A 26,390-nucleotide genomic window follows, 5' to 3' on the forward strand; every position below is an offset into this window, starting at 1 on the left:
GGTATTTTCACCCGTTAATTATGTATATATTATACATGAATACAGGTGTACATGTACATTATTAAGCAAACATATATGTACATAGGTCTACAATGTATATGTAAGGTATATTTTTGCTTTGAATACATAAAAGTACACATAAAATTTAGATATATAGTTAGGCTGATTTTTTTTTAAAGTAGATCAGATGTAAAAAAGTTATATAACTAGTGACAAATAGGGGAATGTCCATTAGACGGATAGACACTATAACTAGGTTATATAGGGAATGTCCATTAGACGGATAGACACTATAACCAAGGATATATAGGGAATTTCCATTAGACGGATATATATTATAGCTAGGGCTATATAAGGAAAGTCCATTAGACGGATAAAGACTATAACTAGAGATATATAGGGAATGCCCATTAGACGGATAGACATTATAACTAAGGATATACAATGTAACGGAATGTCAAATATTGATATAATGATAAAAAGAAATACACGTACTTACTTAGTCCGCTAAACATGCCTATATATTATTACTTTTTCGCCATTTTTTCCTTATTATAAAGTCTATATATTAGGCCATTTTTTTAAAAGCCTAATAATATTGGCAGGTTTAGCAGAATAGTACATAATATCATGACAAATGAAAAATAAAATAATGGTAGAAGCAAGTATAAAACCATATAATATAATGAAAACCCTTCTTTATGGCTACAATAAACCTGTACAGTATTGGATTATTTACACTTAGAAACTCTTCACAAAACTTTTGCATACGTTTCAACGTTTATTAGATTAACACAGTAATCAGGAACCTGTAGTCGATAAATTTGTATTTTCAGTCGATAGTAGATATGTTCATTAGACAGATGAGATTTCCTTCGATCGGATGTTTGGAATGTTCACGCGTCGCGCATGCACATAGGGGTTGTTTACACTCGCCAAGGATTTAAAGTGAGATACGAGATACGTCCTTGCACTCGCCGAAAGATAATAATATGAAATAGTGACTAGGTCGGTCCTTTTATTTTCAGTTTTTCTCCATTTTGAACAAAATTGTTATACAAACTTTTAAATATTGTTATTAACACAAAGTACACAACTTTTACAATTAATTTTAGTCCTATAACTCTTTTTATCTTTTATTACATGATTTTTTAGCGATTTAGTCCCTTTAAATAAAATAATAGGACCGTATGGCTGGGCATAAAAACATACAAATGTAATTGAAGAATAAACACATTTGTGAACGTGTTAGAATGGTTTTACAACTTTGCTCATCTACTTCAGAAAAATAGCTTGATTAACTCGTATATGGAATGGAAAATATAAAACTAATTTTCTACAGAAAGACAACTTTCAAAATTCTCGTCATAAACAACCCAAAATTTCATGCAAAAATAAAATAAAAATAGATTAGTCATGTTGTTGCCGTGTACTTCTTATAAAGGCAACAGGTAAACCAGGTTACGCCACTTTCGGTTTATAAATATATATATATCTAATGGTATCAACAGAAAACATATTAGTATCAGAAAGTTGTTTTGACGATAGGTGACTAAAACGAAAGTAGAATGGATTGCATTTGGACTATAAATAACTAACTGTATACGCATAACCTTGTGCATAGTACTTCATGAATAGGAAACGAAAGTAGATATTCACCACGAACAAATGGTTTTACCATACTTGACAGGTACAGAATAATTGATAATGAAACAACATGTTGAGCTGTTAGCAGGTACAAAGCAAGGTAGTACTTAAATTTTTAAGCTGTTCAATCGTATTTTATGAATTCTATATTAGTCATTTGAGTTGTTAAACTAACGCATGTATAGTAGTTGTTATATATCGTCCGACCTTTAGCGTCAAAACAAGGTAAGATATGACCTATAGTAGAGAAAAACAAAAAGACACATATATAATAAAATTTAGTTCAGCAGTTCATTATCAAGTTTCGGTCGCAATGCACAATGGATACATGTTAATGACACATAATTTAAACTGATAAATAGATATCCTACAAAATTGTTTTTAGATTAATCAACAGGATTTATTTGCATGAAATGAAAATACTCTACTTTATTAAAACATCGATATTATTTCAATTGGTAATGAATGGGTATGTAGACATATGTTTATAGGACTATAATGTTGTCACTCATTGTATATTAGGTATTACTGTTTCTCTTTCCTATCCTAAAAAAACCCAAAAGCTGTACCATTATACAAAACGAAAGTATATGTTTGGTTTTGCCGTTTATCAAAAATTAAGGTCACTACTACAGTAGCAGATAGAGATTCGATCAAGGTTAGAAATGCATTTTCCTTTAATCACATACGGTATAATATGTTGTTTATCTAATGGGGTTTTTAAATGTTTATTTTTATGTATGTATAATTGTTATCATATTGCTTGTATTTGCCATATGCCATACTAACCTAATTACGCATTATGTCCACGGTATTTTTTTCAACCCATGAACTGATGCTGTACTTACACCCATCGTATCATCTTTAAACATACACAACTCAAACTCGCCATTTGCCAAATGTGTAATTAGCAGTAAATGAATCAACACTTTGTCTACATATAAACAGCCAATTTTATAGAAACACAATACGGTGGGTAAGAGCCTTTAAATCATTGTGTGTGTAGAAATATTTTGGTAAGCTTATAACACGGTGTTTCCATTTATATATTAAATTGAGTTCGCTGTTATTATATTCATAGTCCATATCAACCTCAGAGGAAACAAAATATTTCTACATAGCGAATATTTCTAGAAATGCAGTTTATCATTGTATAGAAAACTTTGTAAAAATCTTTTATAATAAACTTTTTTTCAATTATCTGAGAGATTCAACTGCTCAAGAGACCCATAAGTAAGCACATGGATTTTATATAGATTATCAAATAAAAGTTTTGTATAATAATATGGTTTATAAATATATATGGGTATCGAAATCAATAAACAGGAAATACCAAAGCGAAAACGAAAGTAGGTTACCTAACGCATAAAAATATCGAAATGAGTCATTGATAGTTATTGCGTGTAGCTATATTTAACACTTTTACTTGTTGTTTCGATTTTGTCGTCACATTTTTAGTTCTAAACGAAAGTGAACTAAAAGAAGCTTTCGTTTTACAATATTTCACATTGACCTTAATTGTCAGATACATAGCATTAAGATTTAGCAAGCCATGTGTATGGTAAAAACTATTCTTAAAGAGGTACACTTAAAATATTCAATGTGTCAAAACATTCTTCCTAAGCTTGATTAGAGCAAAGTATTTATTTCTCATATATTTTCGCGTAAATAAACGATAAATGAACATAAGTTCGATATCAAACTGCAATAGTGAAAGAGTCGTTTCAGCTTCATATGATTAACTTTAAACTTGGTATAAGTTATTATGAAGTATTCCAAGTGGACTTATCTTTTAAAAACCGGAAAACTCCATTTTACATAGCTGTTCGAAATATGTATAAACCTCTATTTATAACAAAAGGTATTCATTATTTTTATTACCGTATAGCCGGATCAATATTTTAGCGATTTAAAGGGTAGATATTATTCAACCATTTCTCATTATTTCGCGGATCAAATTTTCGCGATCATAGCAATGTGCCGCGAAATCGCGAAAATATAATCGCCGCAAAAATCACCGCCTGTACGGTATTTGTACACTTGTTTCACGGCATATTTTGCAACATTGCTTTTAAATAGCGCTGTATTTTCAAATCCGACACAGGGCATCGGCAACCTCAGCACACACATTGTTCCAGTTGGTGAATCAGATACAGATGGCCAATACAAGCATAGTTACGGTAAGTGTAACAAACTCCTCGACTATTTTGTATTCATTATCTATGACTTTTTCTTTGCAGTACTATTATTATTGTATCATGTTAATGACCCAATTTAGAATGATTTAGAAAACACTGATTTTTGTTACATCTTCGGTAGGAGTACTTCAGAGCATATTGTTTTGTAATTTGAAATGTGATGAATGGGTGATTTTTATATCGATATGACTATGATAATATTTATATCGTTATAAAATTCAATTCAATATGATTTTGATAAACACATGTACTTTGCGAGAAATCAATTTACTATGAAAACCTCATTGGTATTTTTCTGAAACAAAATTAAATCAAAACTCGGTATAATTAAAATTACTCAGTATATTATCGTTGATTAGTTATTTAGACATTGGTTAATCAGAACATTATGTGGAGAAGCATAAAGATTGACTGAGGCTTGGTGTTTTGACTAATAATATAAACACGCTTTAATATAGAGAATATGATAGTATAATACCTGTGGTATTAACGACTTCACAAACGCCATTGTCAACGAAATAATCAATTAATTTCCAGGATGACGAATATCTTTCGCCCGATGAATATAACTCTGAGGAACGCGACCTAAAGAGCAAACTAGAAGAACTATCAAAACAGATTGGATCGTTACAGAAGGATAAAGAGGAGGCACATAAATATATAAATAGCATGACTGTCAAAATGTCTGACCATGCAGCGCTTGAAAAGGAAATAAAACGACTACAGGTTGCAAACAGGGATTTAACGAGTAGATTGCAAACTGGAGATATGGAATATGCAAAGTTATGGAAAGAGGTGTTTCCACCACAAAAAGATTCCCAGACGAAGACTATAGACACAAGTGTGTCAAATTGTACTGTTGAGAAGACTAATGAACTTAGCGATAAAGCACGTGAGTAGTATTTCCACAGATAACCTAATTGCTTATAGACTATTTCAGAAAAGATGGCGTGACATCACAGATAACTTTCCGTCGGGTCCACAAAGGTATAAACCACAGTATGGCGACATATAAAACATTACAGCCAAATACAATATATACAATACCATAAATACAATACAATATATACAATACCATAAATACAATACAATGTATACAATACCATAAATAAAATAAAATATATATTAATATTTTGTTTACCACTATGGTTTTTGTGCAATAACATTCATGTAATTTTGACGAAGTTGGGCGAAGTTCGTCGGACCGTGACATCATTTCTGGTCACACGGATGTTGTCTTTTGTGAATAGATAACTAATTTCAAGGTGTCTTGATTCTGCTACAAGGGAGAGCTGCTGACAGTTAAATACTTTGGGAAAATTAAGCGTATTATTAAGTACAGAAAAATCTGATCATTACCAACAAACATCTCAATATAATTTGTAAAATAAATATAGTTCGTATTGTAAATGTACGATATGTGTGATATTAAAAAAATGATATTTTATGGAAACGAAATCCAGAGTCGAATGTTTTTAGTAGAATATAACTTTGATAAGATTATGCATTGTGACGTCTCAGAATGAATAACCTGTGAATTAGCAAAAAAAAATATGTTACGTCGCACATTATGGGTGGTTTCATAAATCCTAAATAAACTTAAGGAAAAAGGAATTTTGCTTTAAATATGATAAAATGTAACAATGAACTAACTCATTCACTTATTACAAAGTAAAGCCAAAACTTTCAGACGAATAAGGCATTCAGAATACGTAATTTTGTGAAAATGGACGAATTAGGGATCGAAGTGATGACTGCCTTGCGCTTCTGGATATTTGATTAATTGCAATATGTTCATAATAAGAATTGTAAAATACTATAGTAATCACCAAAATGCCAGTACTATTTTTGAAACCTTCATTTTGATGACAAAGATGATATTTGCTTTACTAGGTAGATGTCCTTGTAAGCGCGACCTTGTCTCTCGTGGTCGATGATTGTAGATTGAAAACAAAAAAAATGAATATCATATGTCGATATAGACTTTGTAGTTATCTATTTCACTCACATTTTTAAAAATAAAAAGACAATAGTTCTCGGATTAACATACAAATTATCATAAAATACTAATATACATGTACAGTGTAATTCCATAGATTTACAGAAAAGCATCTTTGAGCGCTCGGTTTTATCTTTGATTCACAATATCGCTATTTTTCTGAATTTTTATTTTTATTAATGATTTAAAACGTTTTTTTATAGAAGGCAATCAGGTGCGACAATAGTCCATCCACATACGACACAGGTTCCTATGGTCCATTATTTGTACACTTATACTGTTGTCGGATTCACAATTAGATTACAAGTGGTTTGATGAAGCACATTTTGAAATTAGATAGTCAATAAAAGTAGAATCTGAATAGTGTACGTTCTTATGAACAACATTTTACATTACAGCGAGAATGGAAGTGAACAATAAATTGTCAATTTCATTTCAAAATATTTTTATTAAATCATTTGACTTAATAGGGATTGGGCAGCAGGCTATGCTTATATAAGCCCCCTCCCTGAAAATATCAATGATTTATTTCTGGGTTACTGGTATATTGTTAAAGAGGACTTTATCAAAGATACATATTAAATGAGGTGTTGAACAATAACTAGAATGAAACTCCAAAATACATGTGCTGTTTTTATCCCAAACAACTTTGGGGAAAAGTGTGCTTTCGTATTTTTTCTGGTTGAATGGCTATAGGCTATATCTAAACGTTAAACATTATGATATGTCAATAATCCATCTAAAATCATTTTACTATATCAATAATCAAATCATCTAAGATACAAGGACAATTTTTGTGAAAAGTAATGAATCAGATTTTTTAATTAGCAATCTAAGTACTTTTTCGCGAAATTATCAACATATGATCCGGATCTAATGTAAGTGTTAACATTATTGCAGGTGAATATAGTCATAAAGTAAAGCAACTGACTTATCCGATTTCATACATACTCACATGTATTTAGAAGCGATTTGTGTCATTCCTTTAAGTTTTTTATGAATATCGGTAGTTATTCGTATCAGAGAATGCAAAAATGTACAAAAGAACTTTTTTGTTGTTGTTCCAAAATAGTTTTAGAAGAAATAATGCAGTTGTTTCATTGTTGATAACTCGCCTCTGTAAATGTGTGCTACGGGACATACGCTTATGAAATCGATATCTGATTGGATTCGTTACAGTTTGAATTGGTTTGTTTATCCATGCAAACGATATGTCCCATAAAATGTTGATTTAAAGTCATGCTCTCTATCGCCAATTATGTCTTTGAAGACAAAGTCTGAAAATAAAAAATGGCTGAAAATAATGCATCAGAAACACTGAAACATGCCGCTTAGAATCATATAGTAGGTATCTAACTTCAAGTTCTTAACGTACGTGAATATTTAGGACAGAGTAAGGATTTTTCTGCTTATATTATCTCACATCATAAGGCACAGACCAGGATCGTATAAAAGAACTCGAAAATGCTGTAAGGACGTTAATGGCGAAGTTGAAGGAGGAATCGACAAATAAAGAAAAACTAAAGAAAAGACTAGATCAAGTCAGAGAGGAAAAGAACGGCCTAAATGAAGACACCAGTCGAAAAATCACAGAATATCAGAACAAAATACGTAAGACACCGCTTTCACATTGTTATTCGTCGCGGGTTATTTGAGTCTCATTTTCTATGAAACACTAGACACATCGTTTCATCATTTCACTTCATGAGTATTGTAATGCATTGACTGGCCACCAGTCTCTAGAATATTGGAAAATCACTTAATTTGGCTTGATTATTTTGTCTCTACTACATGTCTGATTAAGGGTTACACTAAGAGGAGATAATCTAGCAAAGAACTCCGGTGGATAGTCTACGCAATGCATAAAACAAACATTTATATTAAGATAAAGTCAATGATTTTGATGTCATATATTGTTTATTACATCATAAAATAGTTTTTATTTAGGATAAGTATGTCCTTACAGTTTCTTTTGCAAAGTCACTGAAAATAAATAAAATTATTGAACTCGTTTAATATATAAATGTAAACATGAAGTTAAATGTACCAACGAGTGTCGCATTATTACATGAATATTCAAGATTTTCAAATAGACAATATTATTGCAGAAAAAAATGCATATTTTAACATATATTCAGGCATGTCTACAAAAGTTTCAATTGAATAGAAAAAGTATGATGTAATATTTTATTTTAACAGTTAAAGCAGAAGAAAACCTCAAACGTATGACTGCAAAATATAGTGTCTCTGAAAAGGAAAAGGGTAAGCAATAAGTTGTGAAATTAAGCCATTGAATTTAGGGTTAAAAAGAAATTGTTCGCGGCAATATCATTTGTCAGAGGTTGTCACCGTGGATCTTGTAAAAAAATGGAACAGCTTCACTAACAGAGAAGGCGGTCATTGAGGATAGTTATATTAATTAGAGACGATTTTTCCTGCTGAAACTCATATTGAAAATAAAGAAAAATTTCATCACATTTGACCTTCATCCACGTACACCACAAATTCCTTACAAAACGGTTTTACAATACAATTACAGAGGAGCTGAATAAGAAGTACGACAATAAAAAGGAAAAGCTGAGAGCAAAATACGCTGACTTGGAAAAGTTGCAGCCAGGTAATAAGAGCTAATATTATTGTTTTAAGATTAACATACTCAGTTCATGCGCATATAGGTAATGAGCAATGTTTTGATCAAATATGTTGAACAAATATGCAAAAATTGAGATATCTAGCTTAATTTAATATGAACATTGAGGAAGATTTTTGGTTGAAATTAAGTGAAAATTTCATTTCCGTTTAAACTTTTTATTTTTCCATATAGATTACATCCGTGATGTCCATTATTTACTATATATTACTGTAGTAATAAATAACTCCGAGGAATGTGGTAGAATTTCTTTTTTCATAGAAATAAATATGACAAACACATTTTCTCACATATCTTGTAAACTTGTAATAAAACAATGAAGTATAAGATATGTAGATATTAAAGATAGTGGTATTCTACCATCGAGATCACAAAGTACATAGTGTAAAACCCTTGACAATCCTTGGGTATTACTACATTTTGTAACTTTGCGTAGAATTTCCCTATCCTTCATATCCACATATGAAATCGTTATATGCCATTTGATATATTTTATATTCCCAGAGGATGTGATGAAACGAGAAGAGCTTCTACAAGAATCCAAGAAAAAAATTGAGGAGAAAGGAATAGCAATGGGCAAGTTAAACCAAAAAGTCGGCACACTACAAATAGAGCAAGTCAAGTCTAGAGAGCTTAGTTTATTGATATAAATACTCGTCTGATATTACGTGTTTTACATTACAATCATACAATTATTATTGTTTGAAAACTAAAATCTCATATTTGAATTCAACAGGCAAATCAGAAGAACAGTTCAAGACTTTGAAGGCAAAACATGACAAGTTGGTAAAGAAATCAGCGGGAGAGAAAGGTCAGAAAACCTTGCGTCTATTGTAGCTGCTTTTCTTTTTTGTTTTAAGACTTGAAAACTTAACCTATATTTGTTTTAAGAAAACAATGGGTCGTTCCAAGGTAATGGGTCGGATGTTCCTCACTATATATTTTCATTTGCTGTTGGTATACAGGAATGATGTTTGCGGAATTAAATGGCTTGTTCTGTCTATCTTTTATATATTACCTCTAATCGCGTTAGAAATTATCAGACTATTTCGGCAACATATTTTACGTGTTCTTCTTAGGACATATTAAGATTATACACATGTCAAATGATTACTTAAAATGATTTATCCATGTTCAATATTTGTACAGATGAAAAGACCCTATTGCAAAAGAGACTGTCTCTATTACAAAAGGAGGTCGAAGCCGTCAGTGCAGAAAAAGACCATATCAAAGACGAATTGCAAGGGCAGTTAGGTGATTTAAAAGGTACATGTGTAATACATTCAGAAGTTTATTAAATTTTTATTAATTATTATTAATAATCATAAAAAATAACTGCTATTTACCTCTGTATTATGCTATCAGTTTCAAAGTGTTACAAACAAAACAAATGAATAATATGGCATGTTATTACTATTCTTCTTCGATACTTACCTTATTTGTTTAATTAATATGCTGTTAAATTTAAACAAAATAAATAATGTAATTACAGCTGAACTTATAATGCAAGCAGAGGAAAAGTCGAGACTGCGTCTGGAGTACGAGGCGAAAGTCGCTAAATTACGTGGGGAACTAGGTAATTATATTAACGTAGGGATAGCCAAAAACGGCAGTGTATTTGGTAGTAAAAGACGGAATAGCTTTCCTCTGTTTAGAAAAACACAGGCACTTTACATAAACAAAATAAAAGCGCACCATAGATGGTAACCAAAACTTGAAGTAATGTAATGGAATATGTTATGTAATGTTTTCTATATATGTACTCGATATATGCATTTTTAACTCTCGAACACACTGAGTGTTATAAAGTAGTAAACCAGCAATACAGAAAAAAATAGCAAACAAATCAAACAAATGAAGACAGCAGAAAATCTCTCAGATATCAATTAACGGCCAGAATTAGCCAATTTCGTATATCAGATCGAATTCTTAATTTTGACAGAAAAGAGTGATGCTGAATGTAAACAGAAACAGGAAGACAATTTGGACTTGACTAAGCAGCTGAAGGAAAAGAAAGGTATTAAAAAACGAAATTTTAAAATACATTGTCAAGCAATATATGTTTACAGTCAAAAAAGCTAACAATAGTTTGAAGAGTTAATATTGTTTCATCTCATTCATCATTTAGATGGCGAGGATATAACTGAGGAAAAGTCGAGACTGCGTCTGGAGTATGAGGCAAAACATGCTGCGAAAGTGCAAGAAGTCGCTACCTTACGTGAGGAACTAGGTAATTACATTAAGATAAGTCAACAACGACAGCGCATTTAGTTGTACAGACGGATCACATAGACATAGTGTTCGATGAATGTTGATATATATTGTTATTATGTGTACATAACTAGAGTATGAGACCCACAACACACAGTCTTATCCTGTTTCAACATGTTAGAACATTTTTCCATAGCAAATCGCTTTCCCTTATTTAAAAGAATCCAGGCACTGCAAATAAGCAAAATCAAAACTCTCATAAAAGGTTACTAACCTTGAAGTAATGGAATTGAATAGATTATGTAATGTTTTCTACATATATACTCGGTATATGTATTATTTACTCTCGAACGTTAACACACCGAGTTATAAAGTAGTAAACGAGCATACAGAAAAAACTGACAAATAAATCATCAAATGGAGACAGCAGAAATTCCTTACATATCTCAGGTATCAATTAACGACTAGTACAGCCATAATATTGTGATTTCTGTGTAGATTCTCCTGAGGATGAAACGCATTTCAGTTTGTTATGACCAAGATTTAGCATCCCCACGCACCATAATAATTCAGATTATTTGTAAAGAGTTGGCTCCAAATGCCAATCCTGACCTTATCATTAATCTAATACCTGGTGTCTTTGTCAAATTTGAAAACATGGCTGTGATGATAACACCGATTTATCAAACAAAATTATTTTTGATTACGTTTTCGAATATATCATCGACTCCAAAATATTCTAGATAATTATTTATTTACACCCCAATGCCCCTTCCCTCCCTACCCCTCTCTCTCCTCTGTCTTTCCCTTTTGTCATGGAATGTTTTTGTGAGTGAGAGTATTATATTGTCTTGTATATACTGTATTGTCATATGTGTCGCAGAGATCACCTAGTGGATCTTGGATTGTTTGCACTCCTCGTAAAACAAATAAAGATTCAGAAAAGACAGCCATAACAATTTCATATATATGAGATAGAATTCTTGATTTTGACAGAGAGGAGTGTTGCTGAATGTAACAGAAACAGGAAGACATTTTGGACTTGACAAAGCAGCTGAAGGAGATGAAAGGTAATAAAAACCGAAATTCTAAAATACATTGTCAAGCAAAATATATTTACTTCTAAGCTAACACTAATGTAAAGAGTTAACATTGTTTCATCATATTCATCATTCATTAGATAGCGAGGATGTAACGGAGGAAAAGTCGAGACTGCGTATGGAGTACGAGGCCAAACTCGCTGCGAAAGAGCAAGAACTCGCTACGTTACGTGTGGAACTAGGTAACTATTAACATAGGGATAGCCAACGACCACAGTGTAATTAATTGTAAAGACGGATCACATATGACATTTTATTCTTAAATTGTTGATGCATACGAAATGTATCATCGTTATATGTATATGACTAGAATTTGCTATAAGACACATGGTCTTATTCTGTTTCAACATTTTTTAACATTTTCCCAAATAGCTTTTCTCTGTATAGAAGAATTCAGGCACTTCAAACAAGCAAAATCTGATCACATCATAGATGGTTACTAAACTTAAAGGAATAAACATACTTTATATAATGTTTTTTAGGCATACCGAGTATCAAAGTACCAAGCGATACCGAAAAAGTGTCAACAAAGATACTAATATCCTTGATACCAGTTAACAGGCAAAACAAGTTAAATATATTGTCAAGCAAAATATATTTACACTCTTAAGTAAACAGTTAATATTGTTTCATTTCATTCATCATTTAGATAACAACGATATAAAATATACACAGATTTAATACGTCTTAGGTCATCTGACCTACAGGGCCAGATTGAGCTATATAGACGCAGAGTACCGATAACCGAAAGACGCAGAGTACCGATATTGGACCTGTAGCATGATCGGATGAAGTGTTACTTTGGTCCACTGAATGACCTTGACCTAATTTTAAGGTCACAGTCGTCAAATAAATAAGATACTTACAACAACCACAACTAAAACGTACCTTGTTTAAATTGTCTTCATAATTGTTGGTCAAGGAAAAACTGAGCATTTTCAACCTATTTGATTTTGTATTGACCCAAAGATGTTTTGCCAATACAGAATACTTTGAATATGTTGTATTGTGTCAATATTCAGATGGGCTTCATCAGTGACGGATTTGCACATTCATGATTTATTTTGCGTTTTTTTTTTTTTTTTTTTTTTTTAATTTTCAGACAATTCTACTGAGAAACATGGCGCAATGACATTGAGAATTGAGGAACTTGAAAAACTTGTTCAAGAACAGGAAAATATGAAAGGTAAAATTTTGTTATTAAATAGAGGGAATCAGTTATTATGATGGACATTCCTTTATTGAACAAAGAATGTGTAATTTCTGAAGTGGAAGCAAGTCATTAAACATACGCATATATGGAAACATCAAGGAAAGAAATAATGATGTATTAAAGGAATATTGGAAAGATAAATGTGTCCACTTCAATGTGTCAATTTTGCTGAGCAATTCTGATCAGGACCCAGTTGTTCTTCGATACTTACCTTATTTGTTTAATTAATATGCTGTTAAATTTAAACAAAATAAATAATGTAATTACAGCTGAACTTATAATGCAAGCAGAGGAAAAGTCGAGACTGCGTCTGGAGTACGAGGCGAAAGTCGCTAAATTACGTGGGGAACTAGGTAATTATATTAACGTAGGGATAGCCAAAAACGGCAGTGTATTTGGTAGTAAAGACGGATCACATATGACATTTTATTCGAAGATTTTGATGTATGTTATTTTATGTGTATATAACTAGAATTTAATGTGAGACATATAGTCTTACTCTGTTTCAATATTTTTGTACATTTTCATTTTCCCAAATAGCTTTCCTCTGTTTAGAAAAACACAGGCACTTTACATAAACAAAATAAAAGCGCACCATAGATGGTAACCAAAACTTGAAGTAATGTAATGGAATATGTTATGTAATGTTTTCTATATATGTACTCGATATATGCATTTTTAACTCTCGAACACACTGAGTGTTATAAAGTAGTAAACCAGCAATACAGAAAAAAATAGCAAACAAATCAAACAAATGAAGACAGCAGAAAATCTCTCAGATATCAATTAACGGCCAGAATTAGCCAATTTCGTATATCAGATCGAATTCTTAATTTTGACAGAAAAGAGTGATGCTGAATGTAAACAGAAACAGGAAGACAATTTGGACTTGACTAAGCAGCTGAAGAAAAAGAAAGGTATTAAAAAACGAAATTCTAAAATACATTGTCAAGCAATATATGTTTACAGTCAAAAAAGCTAACAATAATTTGAAGAGTTAATATTGTTTCATCTCATTCATCATTTAGATGGCGAGGATATAACTGAGGAAAAGTCGAGACTGCGTCTGGAGTATGAGGCAAAACATGCTGCGAAAGTGCAAGAAGTCGCTACCTTACGTGGGGAACTAGGTAACTACATTAACATAAGTCAACAACGACAGCGCATTTAGTTGTACAGACGGATCACATAGACATAGTGTTCGATGAATGTTGATGTATATTGTTATTATGTGTACATAACTAGAGTATGAGACCCACAACACACAGTCTTATCCTGTTTCAACATGTTAGAACATTTTTCCATAGCAAATCGCTTTCCCTTATTTAAAAGAATCCAGGCACTGCAAATAAGCAAAATCAAAACTCTCATAAAAGGTTACTAACCTTGAAGTAATGGAATTGAATAGATTATGTAATGTTTTCTACATATATACTCGGTATATGTATTATTTACTCTCGAACGTTAACACACCGAGTTATAAAGTAGTAAACGAGCATACAGAAAAACTGACAAATAAATCATCAAATGGAGACAGCAGAAATTCCTTACATATCTCAGGTATCAATTAACGACTAGTACAGCCATAATATTGTGATTTCTGTGTAGATTCTTCTGAGGATGAAACGCATTTCAGTTTGTTATGACCAAGATTTAGCATCCCACGCACCATAATAATTCAGATTATTTGTAAAGAGTTGGCTCCAAATGCCAATCCTGACCTTATCATTAATCTAATACCTGGTGTCTTTGTCAAATTTGAAAACATGGCTGTGATGATAACACCGATTTATCAAACAAAATTATTTTTGATTACGTTTTCGAATATATCATCGACTCCAAAATATTCTAGATAATTATTTATTTACACCCCAATGCCCCTTCCCTCCCTACCCCTCTCTCTCCTCTGTCTTTCCCTTTTGTCATGGAATGTTTTTGTGAGTGAGAGTATTATATTGTCTTGTATATACTGTATTGTCATATGTGTCGCAGAGATCACCTAGTGGATCTTGGATTGTTTGCACTCCTCGTAAAACAAATAAAGATTCAGAAAAGACAGCCATAACAATTTCATATATATGAGATAGAATTCTTGATTTTGACAGAGAGGAGTGTTGCTGAATGTAAACAGAAACAGGAAGACATTTTGGACTTGACAAAGCAGCTGAAGGAGATGAAAGGTAATAAAAACCGAAATTCTAAAATACATTGTCAAGCAAAATATATTTACTTCTAAGCTAACACTAATGTAAAGAGTTAACATTGTTTCATCATATTCATCATTCATTAGATAGCGAGGATGTAACGGAGGAAAAGTCGAGACTGCGTATGGAGTACGAGGCCAAACTCGCTGCGAAAGAGCAAGAACTCGCTACGTTACGTGTGGAACTAGGTAACTATTGACATAGGGATAGCCAACGACCACAGTGTAATTAATTGTAAAGACGGATCACATATGACATTTTATTCTTAAATTGTTGATGCATACGAAATGTATCATCGTTATATGTATATGACTAGAATTTGCTATAAGACACATGGTCTTATTCTGTTTCAACATTTTTTAACATTTTCCCAAATAGCTTTTCTCTGTATAGAAGAATTCAGGCACTTCAAACAAGCAAAATCTGATCACATCATAGATGGTTACTAAACTTAAAGGAATAAACATACTTTATATAATGTTTTTTAGGCATACCGAGTATCAAAGTACCAAGCGATACCGAAAAAGTGTCAACAAAGATACTAATATCCTTGATACCAGTTAACAGGCAAAACAAGTTAAATATATTGTCAAGCAAAATATATTTACACTCTTAAGTAAACAGTTAATATTGTTTCATTTCATTCATCATTTAGATAACAACGATATAAAATATACACAGATTTAATACGTCTTAGGTCATCTGACCTACAGGGCCAGATTGAGCTATATTCATCACTTCTTGCCAATAACCGAAAGACGCAGAGTACCGATATTGGACCTGTAGCATGATCGGATGAAGTGTTACTTTGGTCCACTGAATGACCTTGACCTAATATTAAGGTCACAGTCGTCAAATAAATAAGATACTTACAACAACCACAACTAAAACGTACCTTGTTTAAATTGTCTTCATAATTGTTGGTCAAGGAAAAACTGAGCATTTTCAACCTATTTGATTTTATATTGACCCAAATATGTTTTGCCAATACAGAATACTTTGAATATGTTGTATTGTGTCAATATTCAGATGGGCTTCATCAGTGACGGATTTGCACATTCATGATTTATTTTGTGTTTTTTTTTTAATTTTCAGACAATTCTACTGAGAAACATGGCGCAATGACATTGAGAATTGAGGAACTTGAGAAACTTGTTCAAGAACAGGAAAATATGAAAGGTAAAATTTTGTTATTAAATAGAGGGAATCAGTTATTATGATGGACATTCCTTTATTGAACAAAGAATGTGTAATTTCTTAAGTGGAAGCAAGTCATTAAACATACGCATATATGGAAACATCAAGGAAAGAAATAATGATGTATTAAAGGAATATTGGAAAGATAAATGTGTCCACTTAAATGTGTCAGTTTTGCTGAGCAATTCTGATCAGGACCCAGTTGTTCAAAGGATGATTAGCCTAATCACATGATTAGTGAAATTTTCATTTCTCTAAATTTGTGATTTTATATTCACTGAAGTCAGTAAGTAAGTAGAGAGTAAAGAACTTTATAAAATCATGTAAAATTTGTATTATCAGAAATTTTAATTTAGAAGTTGTCGTAAAATTGCGACTAAGCTAATCATTCTTTGAACAGCCGGGCCCAGATTTATCATTGTTTCCCTTTTCGTATTTCCAATTATCTGCAGCTGCTACAGAAATAGAACAACCTGTCAAGAATCTAGCGGTCCAAGAAAAAGAAACAGTATCCAAATATCACAACCAAATCACAGGTATGTACATTAAATATTCAAAGATTATCTTAAATGATTTTATATTACTTCATTACTATATGATCAAAAGAAATGATGGAATAATGATAAATTATATTCGGCGTAACTTATCTAAGCCTGATGTCGCAAAGACCAGCATTTATGGACAGATTTCCATATTATTGAAGTTATAGCTATCTACGAGTTCTTCATAGATTGTAACCAAATTTGGCCAGAACCATTCTTGGGGGAAGGGGAACAGATTTTGTATAAATTTTGGCTCTGACCAACAGGGGCAGGAGGGGTGGGGCCAAATAGTGGAAATAGAGGCAAATCTTTTAAATCACTAATAGTCATAGAGTTCTGCGAGGATTGTGATCAAATTTGGCCTGACGCATCCTTGGGGGAAGGGTAATAGAGTTTGCATAAATTTTGGCCAGAAACATCATTGGAGGAAGGGGAACAGAGTTTGTATAAATTTTGGCTCTGACCTTCCAGGAACAGGAATGGGGCCCAATAGGGCATATAGAGGTAAATCCTATAAATCGCTATTAATCATGAAGTTCTTCAATTCATGGATTGTAACCAAATTTGGCCTGACAAATCCTTGGGGAAGAGTAGTAGAGTTTTTTTTTTTAATTTTGGCTCTGACCTCCCGGGTTGGAAGGGAGGGGGCCTCATAAGAGGTAAATATTCAAATTCCTTTAGAAAACAAATAATGAACATGTATTCAGAATGCTACTTGGCATTACAAACCAGGTGAGCGATACAGGCCCTCTGGGCCTCTTGTATTATATAAAGAAGAAAAAAACATTCAATTACGCCGGAATACAAAGGGACTTGATTAGTGACAAGTTATACTGTATTGAATACTGACAAGAAAAAGTCACTGTGGTAGTATCTAACACACAGTTTAAAGAAAGGACACAACTGGTATCATCAAAGGTTGCATATTCACAAACGAAAAATATAATTAAGAATTTTTATCGCATGTAGTTGAGAAGATCCTAGCTATAGCAACAGAAGTTGGAGAACAGCACGTTAAGGATTCAGAGGTTCAACAAACAGAAACATTACCCGAAGATCAAAAACAAATCACAGGTATACATTAAGTAGTTTTCCCATAAGGTTCCATTACTTTATTATATTATCACACCAAGGAATAATCCATGGGTTACAGCAAAACAATATACAAAGGATAGGGAAATCCGAGAGCATCTGATATTTGCCGTCGTAAGAAATCCGGCGATGATTAAAAGGGCAGTGTAGGGGTTGATAGAACGGCAGGAAATGCAGCCCCTTAACCGTAGTGCTCTGTATGTCTAGTAAAAGGTATACGAAGACATCAATTTTAAATTATCCCTTCATTGTACGATTGAATAATGTATGAACGCTTCCTTGGATGTCTTTGTCTACATTAAATTTAATTATACGACATGCTGCAATGACCTCTACACTTCCTTTAATTCTGAAATTCTCTTAGCAGAGATGGAAAATGAAAACACTGAAAAACTGCAAAAAAGCAGATGAAAATCCAAAGGGTATAAGTTTTAACAATTGAAATAATGAGACACATTTACAACAGTTTTAGTATCTTTTAGCATCATATCTATCGTTTAAATACCCTTCATTTAACATCTCCTATAGAAATCATTTATCGAACGTAGTGATGAAAGAAACCATAAACAAAATGTGCTTACTTTATCTTACTGATTATGCTAATAATACATTTATATAACTAATTGGACCAAAAATAAACCAAAAACCACCTTATTTTCGTGTGCGATTGAATTTTACAAATCTCGTGAATCATTATTTTCGGAAATTGATCGCCGCGAAAAAGTTATTAGTACAATATGTCATTTTAATTTATGTCGAGAAAATAATGATGGCTACAGGAATTTTGTGAATGGCCGATTATCAGTAAAACAAAAATCAAAATCTCCACACGTAATTATAACATCTATTATGTTAAAAGTATTTCTCTAAACGTTAATAAAATACTGTAGACAAATAGATTAACAAACAAAAACTGAACAGAAGCTAAGTATGAAACTATTGTATTGTTTCATTCGTTAAATAGATGATAATGCGGAGAAATTTCAATCGCTGCGAGTGGAAAACAATCAGTTGAGAATGGAACTTCAAAAACTTCAGCAAGAGAGACAGGAACCAACAGGTACGACTGTGTATACCCGTAAACCGGATATTGCTACCTCCCAAGCGATGGATGAACGAAATGCCGGTAAGGTTTGAAAAACATTTTCATTATTACATGCATCTAAACTGTATCATATATGCGTGTTATATATGCGATCCAAAGACTTCCTAAATTGGACAATATTTTAAAAACTATATAAGTACCCAAGTACCAAAAACGTGTTGCCTGGTACTTGATTAAAAACGACATTTAATGAAGAGTCGTTATAATTAATTACGTATTTTCACCTCTCTGTTACCCATATGTATGTTAAATTAATTTGTTATTGCGAATAAAGTTGGTATTGTATTTAGTATAACTGAACTCGTAAAAAATCTCCTATTTAAAGTTGTGGTATTTGCTAAAACTATGGTGGTTGATTTGTGCCATTTCGTCTTTTCGTCCCGTAAAGACGAGAATTAAGAAACCTTAAATTTCGTCTTTTCGCCAAGAAAAGATGAAATTCAACCATCTCTGTATCTCGTGTTTTCGAGGCGAAAGGACGAAAAGACGAAATTTAAAACACGAAAGGACGAAAGTGATGCACGCTAATTAGCGACTTTGATTCTCGTTTTTTCGCCTTCAAAAATCTCGTCTTTTCGCCCCGAAAAGACGAAAATTAACAAACCTTAAATTTCGTCTTTTCGCCCTGAAAAAATGAAAATTAACGTCTTTTCGTCTTTTCGTCTTCCGGTACGGTGTGGAAGCCATTTTGAAATCTTTTCATATTATTGACTTAATTGTTCAATATGGAAGCATCAAAGCAGTTTATGATAACAATCAATTTATTAAATTGATAAGTATTACCAGGTTTTTCATCAATAACTAAGATTAGAAGTATTAAAAAGTATTAGTCTTAATCTACGTTTTTGATTACATTTAGCACCAAGTCACTTGGAGCGAAAAGACGAAAATTAAGGTTTGTTAATTTTCGTCTTTTCGGGGCGAATAGTCGAAAAGACGAAAATTAAGGCTTGTTAATTTTCGTCTTTTCGGGGCGAAAAGACGAGATTTTTGAAGGCGAAAAGGCGAAAATTAAAGGCGCTAATTAGCGTGCATAACTTTTGTCTTTTCGTGTTTGACTTTTCGTCTTTTCGCGGCGAAAAGACGAAAAGGCATAAATCAGCCAACGTATAAAACTGATAATAAAAAATATGTATTTATAGGAGTTATATAATATTGGGATTGAAATAATTCAATTTGTTTTAGCATGCTGTCATAATTCAGTTATACACGTAGGTGATCTTTTGGTTGGGGAAAAACATAAGGCTTTACCGATGACCTAAGTCTAGAATCCAACAGCCCACATGGGTGTTAATAGATATATACATATATATACGAGGAGTATTGCTGACAGTATCATAAATGCCTTAATTAAATACATGTTATTAGATGTTGACCTGGTTTCATTCTTATCATAATGATAATACAACATAACAAGTTATAAACATGGCATTTAATCATCTTCATCTTATTCATTTAACAGCTTCCCTTGGAGATGAATTGGGAATCAATTCAGGATCAATTGTGGCTGAAAAGCTTTCAAAGACAAAGAAAATAATTGGTAAGACATTGATTGAAGTCGCAGTATGGAAAGTTACTTAAATGGACATCTGTTGTGTAAATAACCAATGTCATAGATGTAAGGGAAAATGCATTGGGTATCAATTGTTGTACACTTTGCTTCGTACTACGTAATGGTACATTTATAGTAATTGATTAACAGAAAGTATTTACAGAAATATTTTATCGATATTTTTAATGTCACAACCACGATATATTAACCTTCTGTTATTAAAACAATTGTGTGGTTCAATTAAATTATTGGTGGAATACAAAACCTCCAGACGAGTAAACTTTATACTAATATTCACTTTCTGTGATGTAAAACGGTTCTATACAATTTATAAAGATATAAATATTAAAACTGAAGATATGTGTCATTTCATAGAAATCTATGGTAATATCTACACATAGATGTATATCATTTGAAGCAACAGGGTTCACAAACTCATTCAGAAAATCCAATTGAATTATTTAAATCAAATGATCTAGGTAATCGTAGAGAAGTCATTTGAGTGCACTAGGCCTATTGTATTGATCCCTGGGTTGTAACCAAACACTTATTAAAACTTCGTAAATCTATTGAATTCCATAAAATTCAAATGGCTTCAGATGCCTTATGAACCTAAGATACAACACAGCAATTATATGTACTGTAAAATTGACGTTTTATGCCTATGTGTGTTTAAATGCAAATTTTCCTCCAGAAATCACTTTACGATTACTAATAACAATGTAAAAATGTGAAATAAAATTGTAGACCAATCATTTGGCTTCATGGTCTGACTGTGATACTCATTTCACTTCACTTTAAATTAAGTATAAACATTTTGGCAGGACTGCTAAAATCATTTTCAGCTATGATTTGTACTTGTTGAATTAAAATCAATGCATTGAAAGTACTGTCATTCTCAAAATGTTGATAACTCGTAGTGATGTATAACATGTTATAAAAAAGATTTTCTTGATTCGTGGATATGGAAAAATACAGTATTTTAAGATCTTGAAATATACTAGTTATCAAATATATTAGAAAATAAAAAGGACAAACTAAATTCAAATCAAACATCGTTTCATACTTACAAAAATTCGAAATTTACGAGGTCCTGTTGTCGTCAAACGTTATAAAATCTTGATGGATACTGCTTACAAATAAACTTTTTTTTACGTTAATATGCAGAGCTCCGGATACGAAGCGTGCGAAGTGGCATGGGCAAAACTATGATTGACATTGTGACTAAAGGCTTGCAGAACCTCCTTAAAGACAGACTACTCAGAGAAAAAGTAGATCTTCACTTCAAACCGTGTCAAACTGTGGAGGCTGACGCAGAAGGTCCACTCTTTGTTCTTTGTCTGGCAAAGGCAATTATAGGAACAAAGGTTAACGCGCTGGAAGGAATACCAGGTAAAATACATCTTTTATTTTAATTATGCAAATTTAAAACCTAAACAAGAGGAATATTGATACCCATCATAAAACCTGCAATATCAGACAAATGAGATATAAATTTCGTTTCATATAAAATGTTTAAAGGTTTGATTGTAAGACTTTAAGTTGATCAAATATTCAATTTGCAATTCTTATCAACTAGAAATGCATCCAATACCAACCCATGAAGTTAAATAAAACTTCTGTAACAAACTTCATATTTAAGGATTATTCCTTTGCACTTTCTGAGAAATATATGTTAACCAAATGATCAGCCTGTCAGCAATTTCTGATAAAGAACTGTTAGCGGACTAACGATTGACGATTTGAATAGCATACCATCTGATGTTCTAATTAACTGAAATTTTCTGCTAAGTCTTCTCATCATTTGGATTATTCCTGCAATGATAGCATCGGCAAAAACTTTCAAAGCAAGGTCCTGGTAAAAATATACATTCAACTACATGATGTTTTAACTTTCTTATTATAAGGTAATTAAGCTAGACCTGCTTTATCCGTTACTAAACTAAACTAAACTGAACTAATTTCAGGTAACAAAGACACCGCTCTGATCGTTATCCACTACAATGAAACAAAAGAACCTCTGTCGCTCACCAATATTGGTTTCCGTAGTTACGGGGCAGAGTTACGGCAGCTTGGTGGGACCATCGATATGACATTCAGTGGTAACAATGGACTGTACGAGTGTGACATTAACAACTCCGCTGTGGAAAGAATGACAACATTTTTGAAGAAATTTTGAACCTTGTATTTTTGAAGAAATTTTGGACCTTTTCAAAAGTGACGTAGTTCAACTGCATGACAAACAATATTTTATATGCTTTCCAATATATAACATTTTATACCCATGAATGAATCAGTTTCCTTAGATATTATAAAAAGAAACCGATGTATACGTTTCCGTGTATTTCTGATGAACTGCTATTTATCGACACTCATTTTTATCATTTGTTAAGTGAATAAATACTTCAGCCACTGGCTGTTTTTTTATAGGAAATATTATACAATTAAATGCATTTACTTACCCCTTTGGAGCTTTATATATTGTACATATTCCTGTATGAATACCTTCTAGTGCAGCAGTTTCCCCCCAAACAATTAATTGGTTGGAATAAGTCACTTTGGTAAACTGAAAGTTCGAAGTAGAAGTTTAAAACAATACACAATGCTTACTGTCGTCAAGGGCCACTTTCTCAGGGTCCCAAACGGTCAATTTCAACATGACTTGATCTGTGTATCATGACCATATTTGTTTAGTGCCTTGGATAGTCTTTATAGTCAAGTATGATTATATTCACACTGTTCAATCTGAATCTACTAATTAAAGGTTAAATTGACCTGGCGAATACAAGGCTCCTTTATTCATTTCCAATGATGATCATTGAGAATTGCTTATTAATAGTTAAGAAAGCATTGCCGTGACCAGTTGCAATACTGCTATAGTATACATATTGTTGATTTTATAACATATCTCACACCACCAACTTTTTGTGAATGAAATAAAGATTTTAGAGATGTATTTCTACGTGTCTTATCTTTGCGCAGAAAATAGATATGCATGTGGATCTTTTATATCCATATTGTCAATAACATACGGTAACATCGCGCACTCTCAAGTTCCTTATAACAAATAATTAGATAAATGTAAATTTAACTTGTATTTTAGAAGCGTAGCTAGATAACAGATGGTAGCGTAGTAATTCCCTTTCTATGTGGATGCTCTAGCCATAATACCACCAAAGATATGAAATTTGGTCAATAGTGTCGAAGAGAAAGTGTTGTATTGAAACAATGTGATTTTATACAAAAAAACAAGCGCTGAAAGAACGGTGATTCGATATCTGCATAAGAAAGGTTATCTAGAACATATGGATACCATTTCACAGCACTAGCTAGGAAGAGCTGATCATTTTAAATGATTCATGGCATGTGATGGAATATAAGCGTGATGGAGCATTGAGGCTGCAGTGCCAGAAATTGTCAATAAAATCATTGACTTCGCTATGGCTGATACGCGTCAGATTTTCATGAAAGTTATTAACGAATGTGGGTTGAAATTGAGTAACAAGATTTTCATCAGTTTTAAATTTGAAAAAAAAATGTTTCCTTCTCGATGTCAAACAAGAATTCTACAGAAGTGGATGTGTCGCCTGCACAGCATCACAAAAAACTGTTATTTACAGTTGAAAATATTGTCAATAATTAGGTGAAGTTATCAAATCCTGTAACTCTTGAAAATATTGATGGATTTTGACCAGTATCGAACCCATCTTAGATCTGATTGATATAAAGCAATATACCAAAGTTGAAAATATTGTCAATAATTAGGTGAAGTTATCAAATCCTGTAACTCTTGAAAATATTGATGGATTTTGACCAGTATCGAACCCATCTTAGATCTGATTGATATAAAGCAATATACCAAATTTGGTTGAAATCGGACAATAAATAATGGATTTATCTGTTTTGACGATTTTAAAGTCCCGTAACTCTTGCAAATATTGACGGATTTCGACCATTATTGAACTCATCTGAGATCTCATTGATATAAAGCAACTTAAAACATTTTGTTGAAATTGGACAATAAATATTTCAGTTATTGAGCAGAAACCATGGATTTATTTGTTTTGACGATTTTAAAGTCCCATAACTCTTGCAAATATTTACTAATTTTGACTATTATCGAACTCATCCCAGATCTCATTGATATAAAGCAGTATACCAAGTTGAAATCGGACAAAAAATAATTAAGTTATCGCACGGAAACCGTTTCCCGGACGCCGACATAGTGATACCTTAGTGTCGCCCATGCGTTGCAGGCGACACAAAAAGGATTCCTTTTGCTGTGGCATGAAGGCGTTTAAACATCGATGCCACACCCTCATTCACAACTAACCAAACAGTTCTCGATCGTAAGCCAATGAGGTAACATGACGACACAGCTCTCATCAAACTCAATGTTCGTTTATCAAAAACATTTCAATCTGCAGAGATATAAAGGAAGAACGATTTTGTTTCACGGACAATACCAGACAGACAAAATCAAGTTAAATTTGGGAGATTCAGGCACTTGCAAACCTGACATACTATTTTCTCTGGCATGAGTCTAATCTGTCAAAATACTTTTAAAACAAAAGTTAACAAGCCGTTGATGATCGAATCAACTGAGATATGTACGCTTGCAACTGTGTACATGGAGGAAACAAACTAACAAGAAAGGATAACAGTAAAACTGAATAGTGTCGTAAAGTCAGCATTCAAACTGTTAGCAGTATGATAATCTATGTATATATTACCTCTAGTCAGATACATTATAATTCGAATATAATTGTCTTTGATATGTTCGCACAGATTACATAAAAAGCGATAGAGAAAATGTTCATGTCACACCTAACTCTGCTTTTACACCACTTCTTAATTGCAAGCTCTTCCTGGTACTCGGGAATATGATTGAGTTTATCAGTAAAGGGAGGAAATCTCTTGACAGCTTTAATGTATTAAAGAAAAAAAAACCCTTGTGTTTAAAAACGGCATCTTATGATGCTTCAGATTTCTATTTCTCTTCAATATTATTCAATCAGAGGAAATCCCCCGAGAAGAGGAACAAGAGGCCCAGAGGGCCTGTATCGCTCCTCCCTGTTTTTCTTTATTTTTTTTACTAATTATTATAAAAAAATTCTTTAAATTAGAAATAGCAAAGTTGATGTGACGTATTGTTAATTTTGAATCCCAACCATATAATAATGATATCAATACCATATGACTATGAGTGTTAGTCAATGCTAAGTGTCAGAAGATGACAGTAGATCCCTACCCGAGTGCTATCACATGCTTAGTTTCAGATATGTCGTTTATATGAAAAATAGTCAATTTGACCCCTTTTGGCCCCGCCCTTCAGTCCCCTAGGGGTCAGCCCGACCATTTGTACAATTTTCAGTCCTTCAGACCAGGTGAGCAAACAATAGCATCGGTTCAGGTTAAAAATGATTGTGGTAAACAGTTGATCCTTCATAGACGGTATTTGTGATTTGATGTTCCATAAAAATGAGCATACTTCGCCTGTTTATTTTCACTCTAAAAATGACATCAAATCGCAGTCTGTATGACATAAAACTTTCAGATCGACCACAAGTTTATAGCCATAACTCATTTCAGAACTTAATTAATCAAATGGTTTTGAACAATTGGACGGAATACAAACCATGACGATTTGAAACTAAACATAGAAAAAAGACAATTTTGT

At 32.5% G+C, this 26,390-nt stretch overlaps 1 protein-coding gene across 4 annotated transcripts; it reads left to right on the top strand.

Moving 5' to 3' along the window:
* Window positions 1-1,529: 1,529 nt before the first annotated feature.
* On the top strand, window positions 1,530-23,666 carry LOC138318370 (golgin subfamily A member 6-like protein 24). 4 transcript variants are annotated; one of them, XM_069260676.1, is made up of 26 exons: window positions 1,530-1,747; window positions 2,270-2,305; window positions 3,752-3,827; window positions 4,383-4,737; window positions 7,276-7,455; window positions 8,044-8,106; window positions 8,384-8,461; window positions 8,999-9,110; window positions 9,229-9,305; window positions 9,644-9,760; window positions 9,987-10,070; window positions 10,437-10,511; window positions 11,886-11,987; window positions 12,908-12,991; window positions 13,288-13,371; window positions 13,861-13,935; window positions 14,047-14,148; window positions 15,124-15,198; window positions 15,309-15,410; window positions 16,318-16,401; window positions 16,872-16,955; window positions 17,931-18,035; window positions 19,018-19,179; window positions 20,621-20,698; window positions 21,878-22,102; window positions 22,678-23,666. In XM_069260676.1, exons 3-26 carry the CDS (start codon window positions 3,804-3,806, stop codon window positions 22,887-22,889), a joined length of 2,739 nt encoding a protein of 912 aa, XP_069116777.1. In that variant the 5' UTR covers window positions 1,530-1,747; window positions 2,270-2,305; window positions 3,752-3,803; the 3' UTR covers window positions 22,890-23,666. The 4 variants fall into 4 exon arrangements, with proteins under 4 accessions (XP_069116777.1, XP_069116775.1, XP_069116778.1 ...); XM_069260674.1 differs by lacking the exon at window positions 2,270-2,305 and having other exon boundaries at window positions 3,727-3,827; window positions 8,999-9,070; window positions 9,231-9,305; XM_069260677.1 differs by lacking the exon at window positions 2,270-2,305 and having other exon boundaries at window positions 1,530-1,735.
* The last annotated feature ends 2,724 nt before the right edge of the window (window positions 23,667-26,390 follow it).

Source organism: Argopecten irradians, chromosome 3 (genome assembly GCF_041381155.1).
Source record: "Argopecten irradians isolate NY chromosome 3, Ai_NY, whole genome shotgun sequence".
Classification (NCBI taxonomy): Eukaryota; Metazoa; Mollusca; class Bivalvia; order Pectinida; family Pectinidae; genus Argopecten; species Argopecten irradians.

Coding starts and splice junctions, on each gene's coding strand:
- LOC138318370 (XM_069260674.1), top strand. CDS start 1,708: ATGAAACAACATGTTGAGCTGTTAGCAGGTACAAAGCAAG. Junction 15,199..15,308: donor GCAGCTGAAGGAGATGAAAG/GTAATAAAAACC, acceptor ATCATTCATTAG/ATAGCGAGGATGTAACGGAG. Junction 18,036..19,017: donor AGATCAAAAACAAATCACAG/GTATACATTAAG, acceptor TTCGTTAAATAG/ATGATAATGCGGAGAAATTT.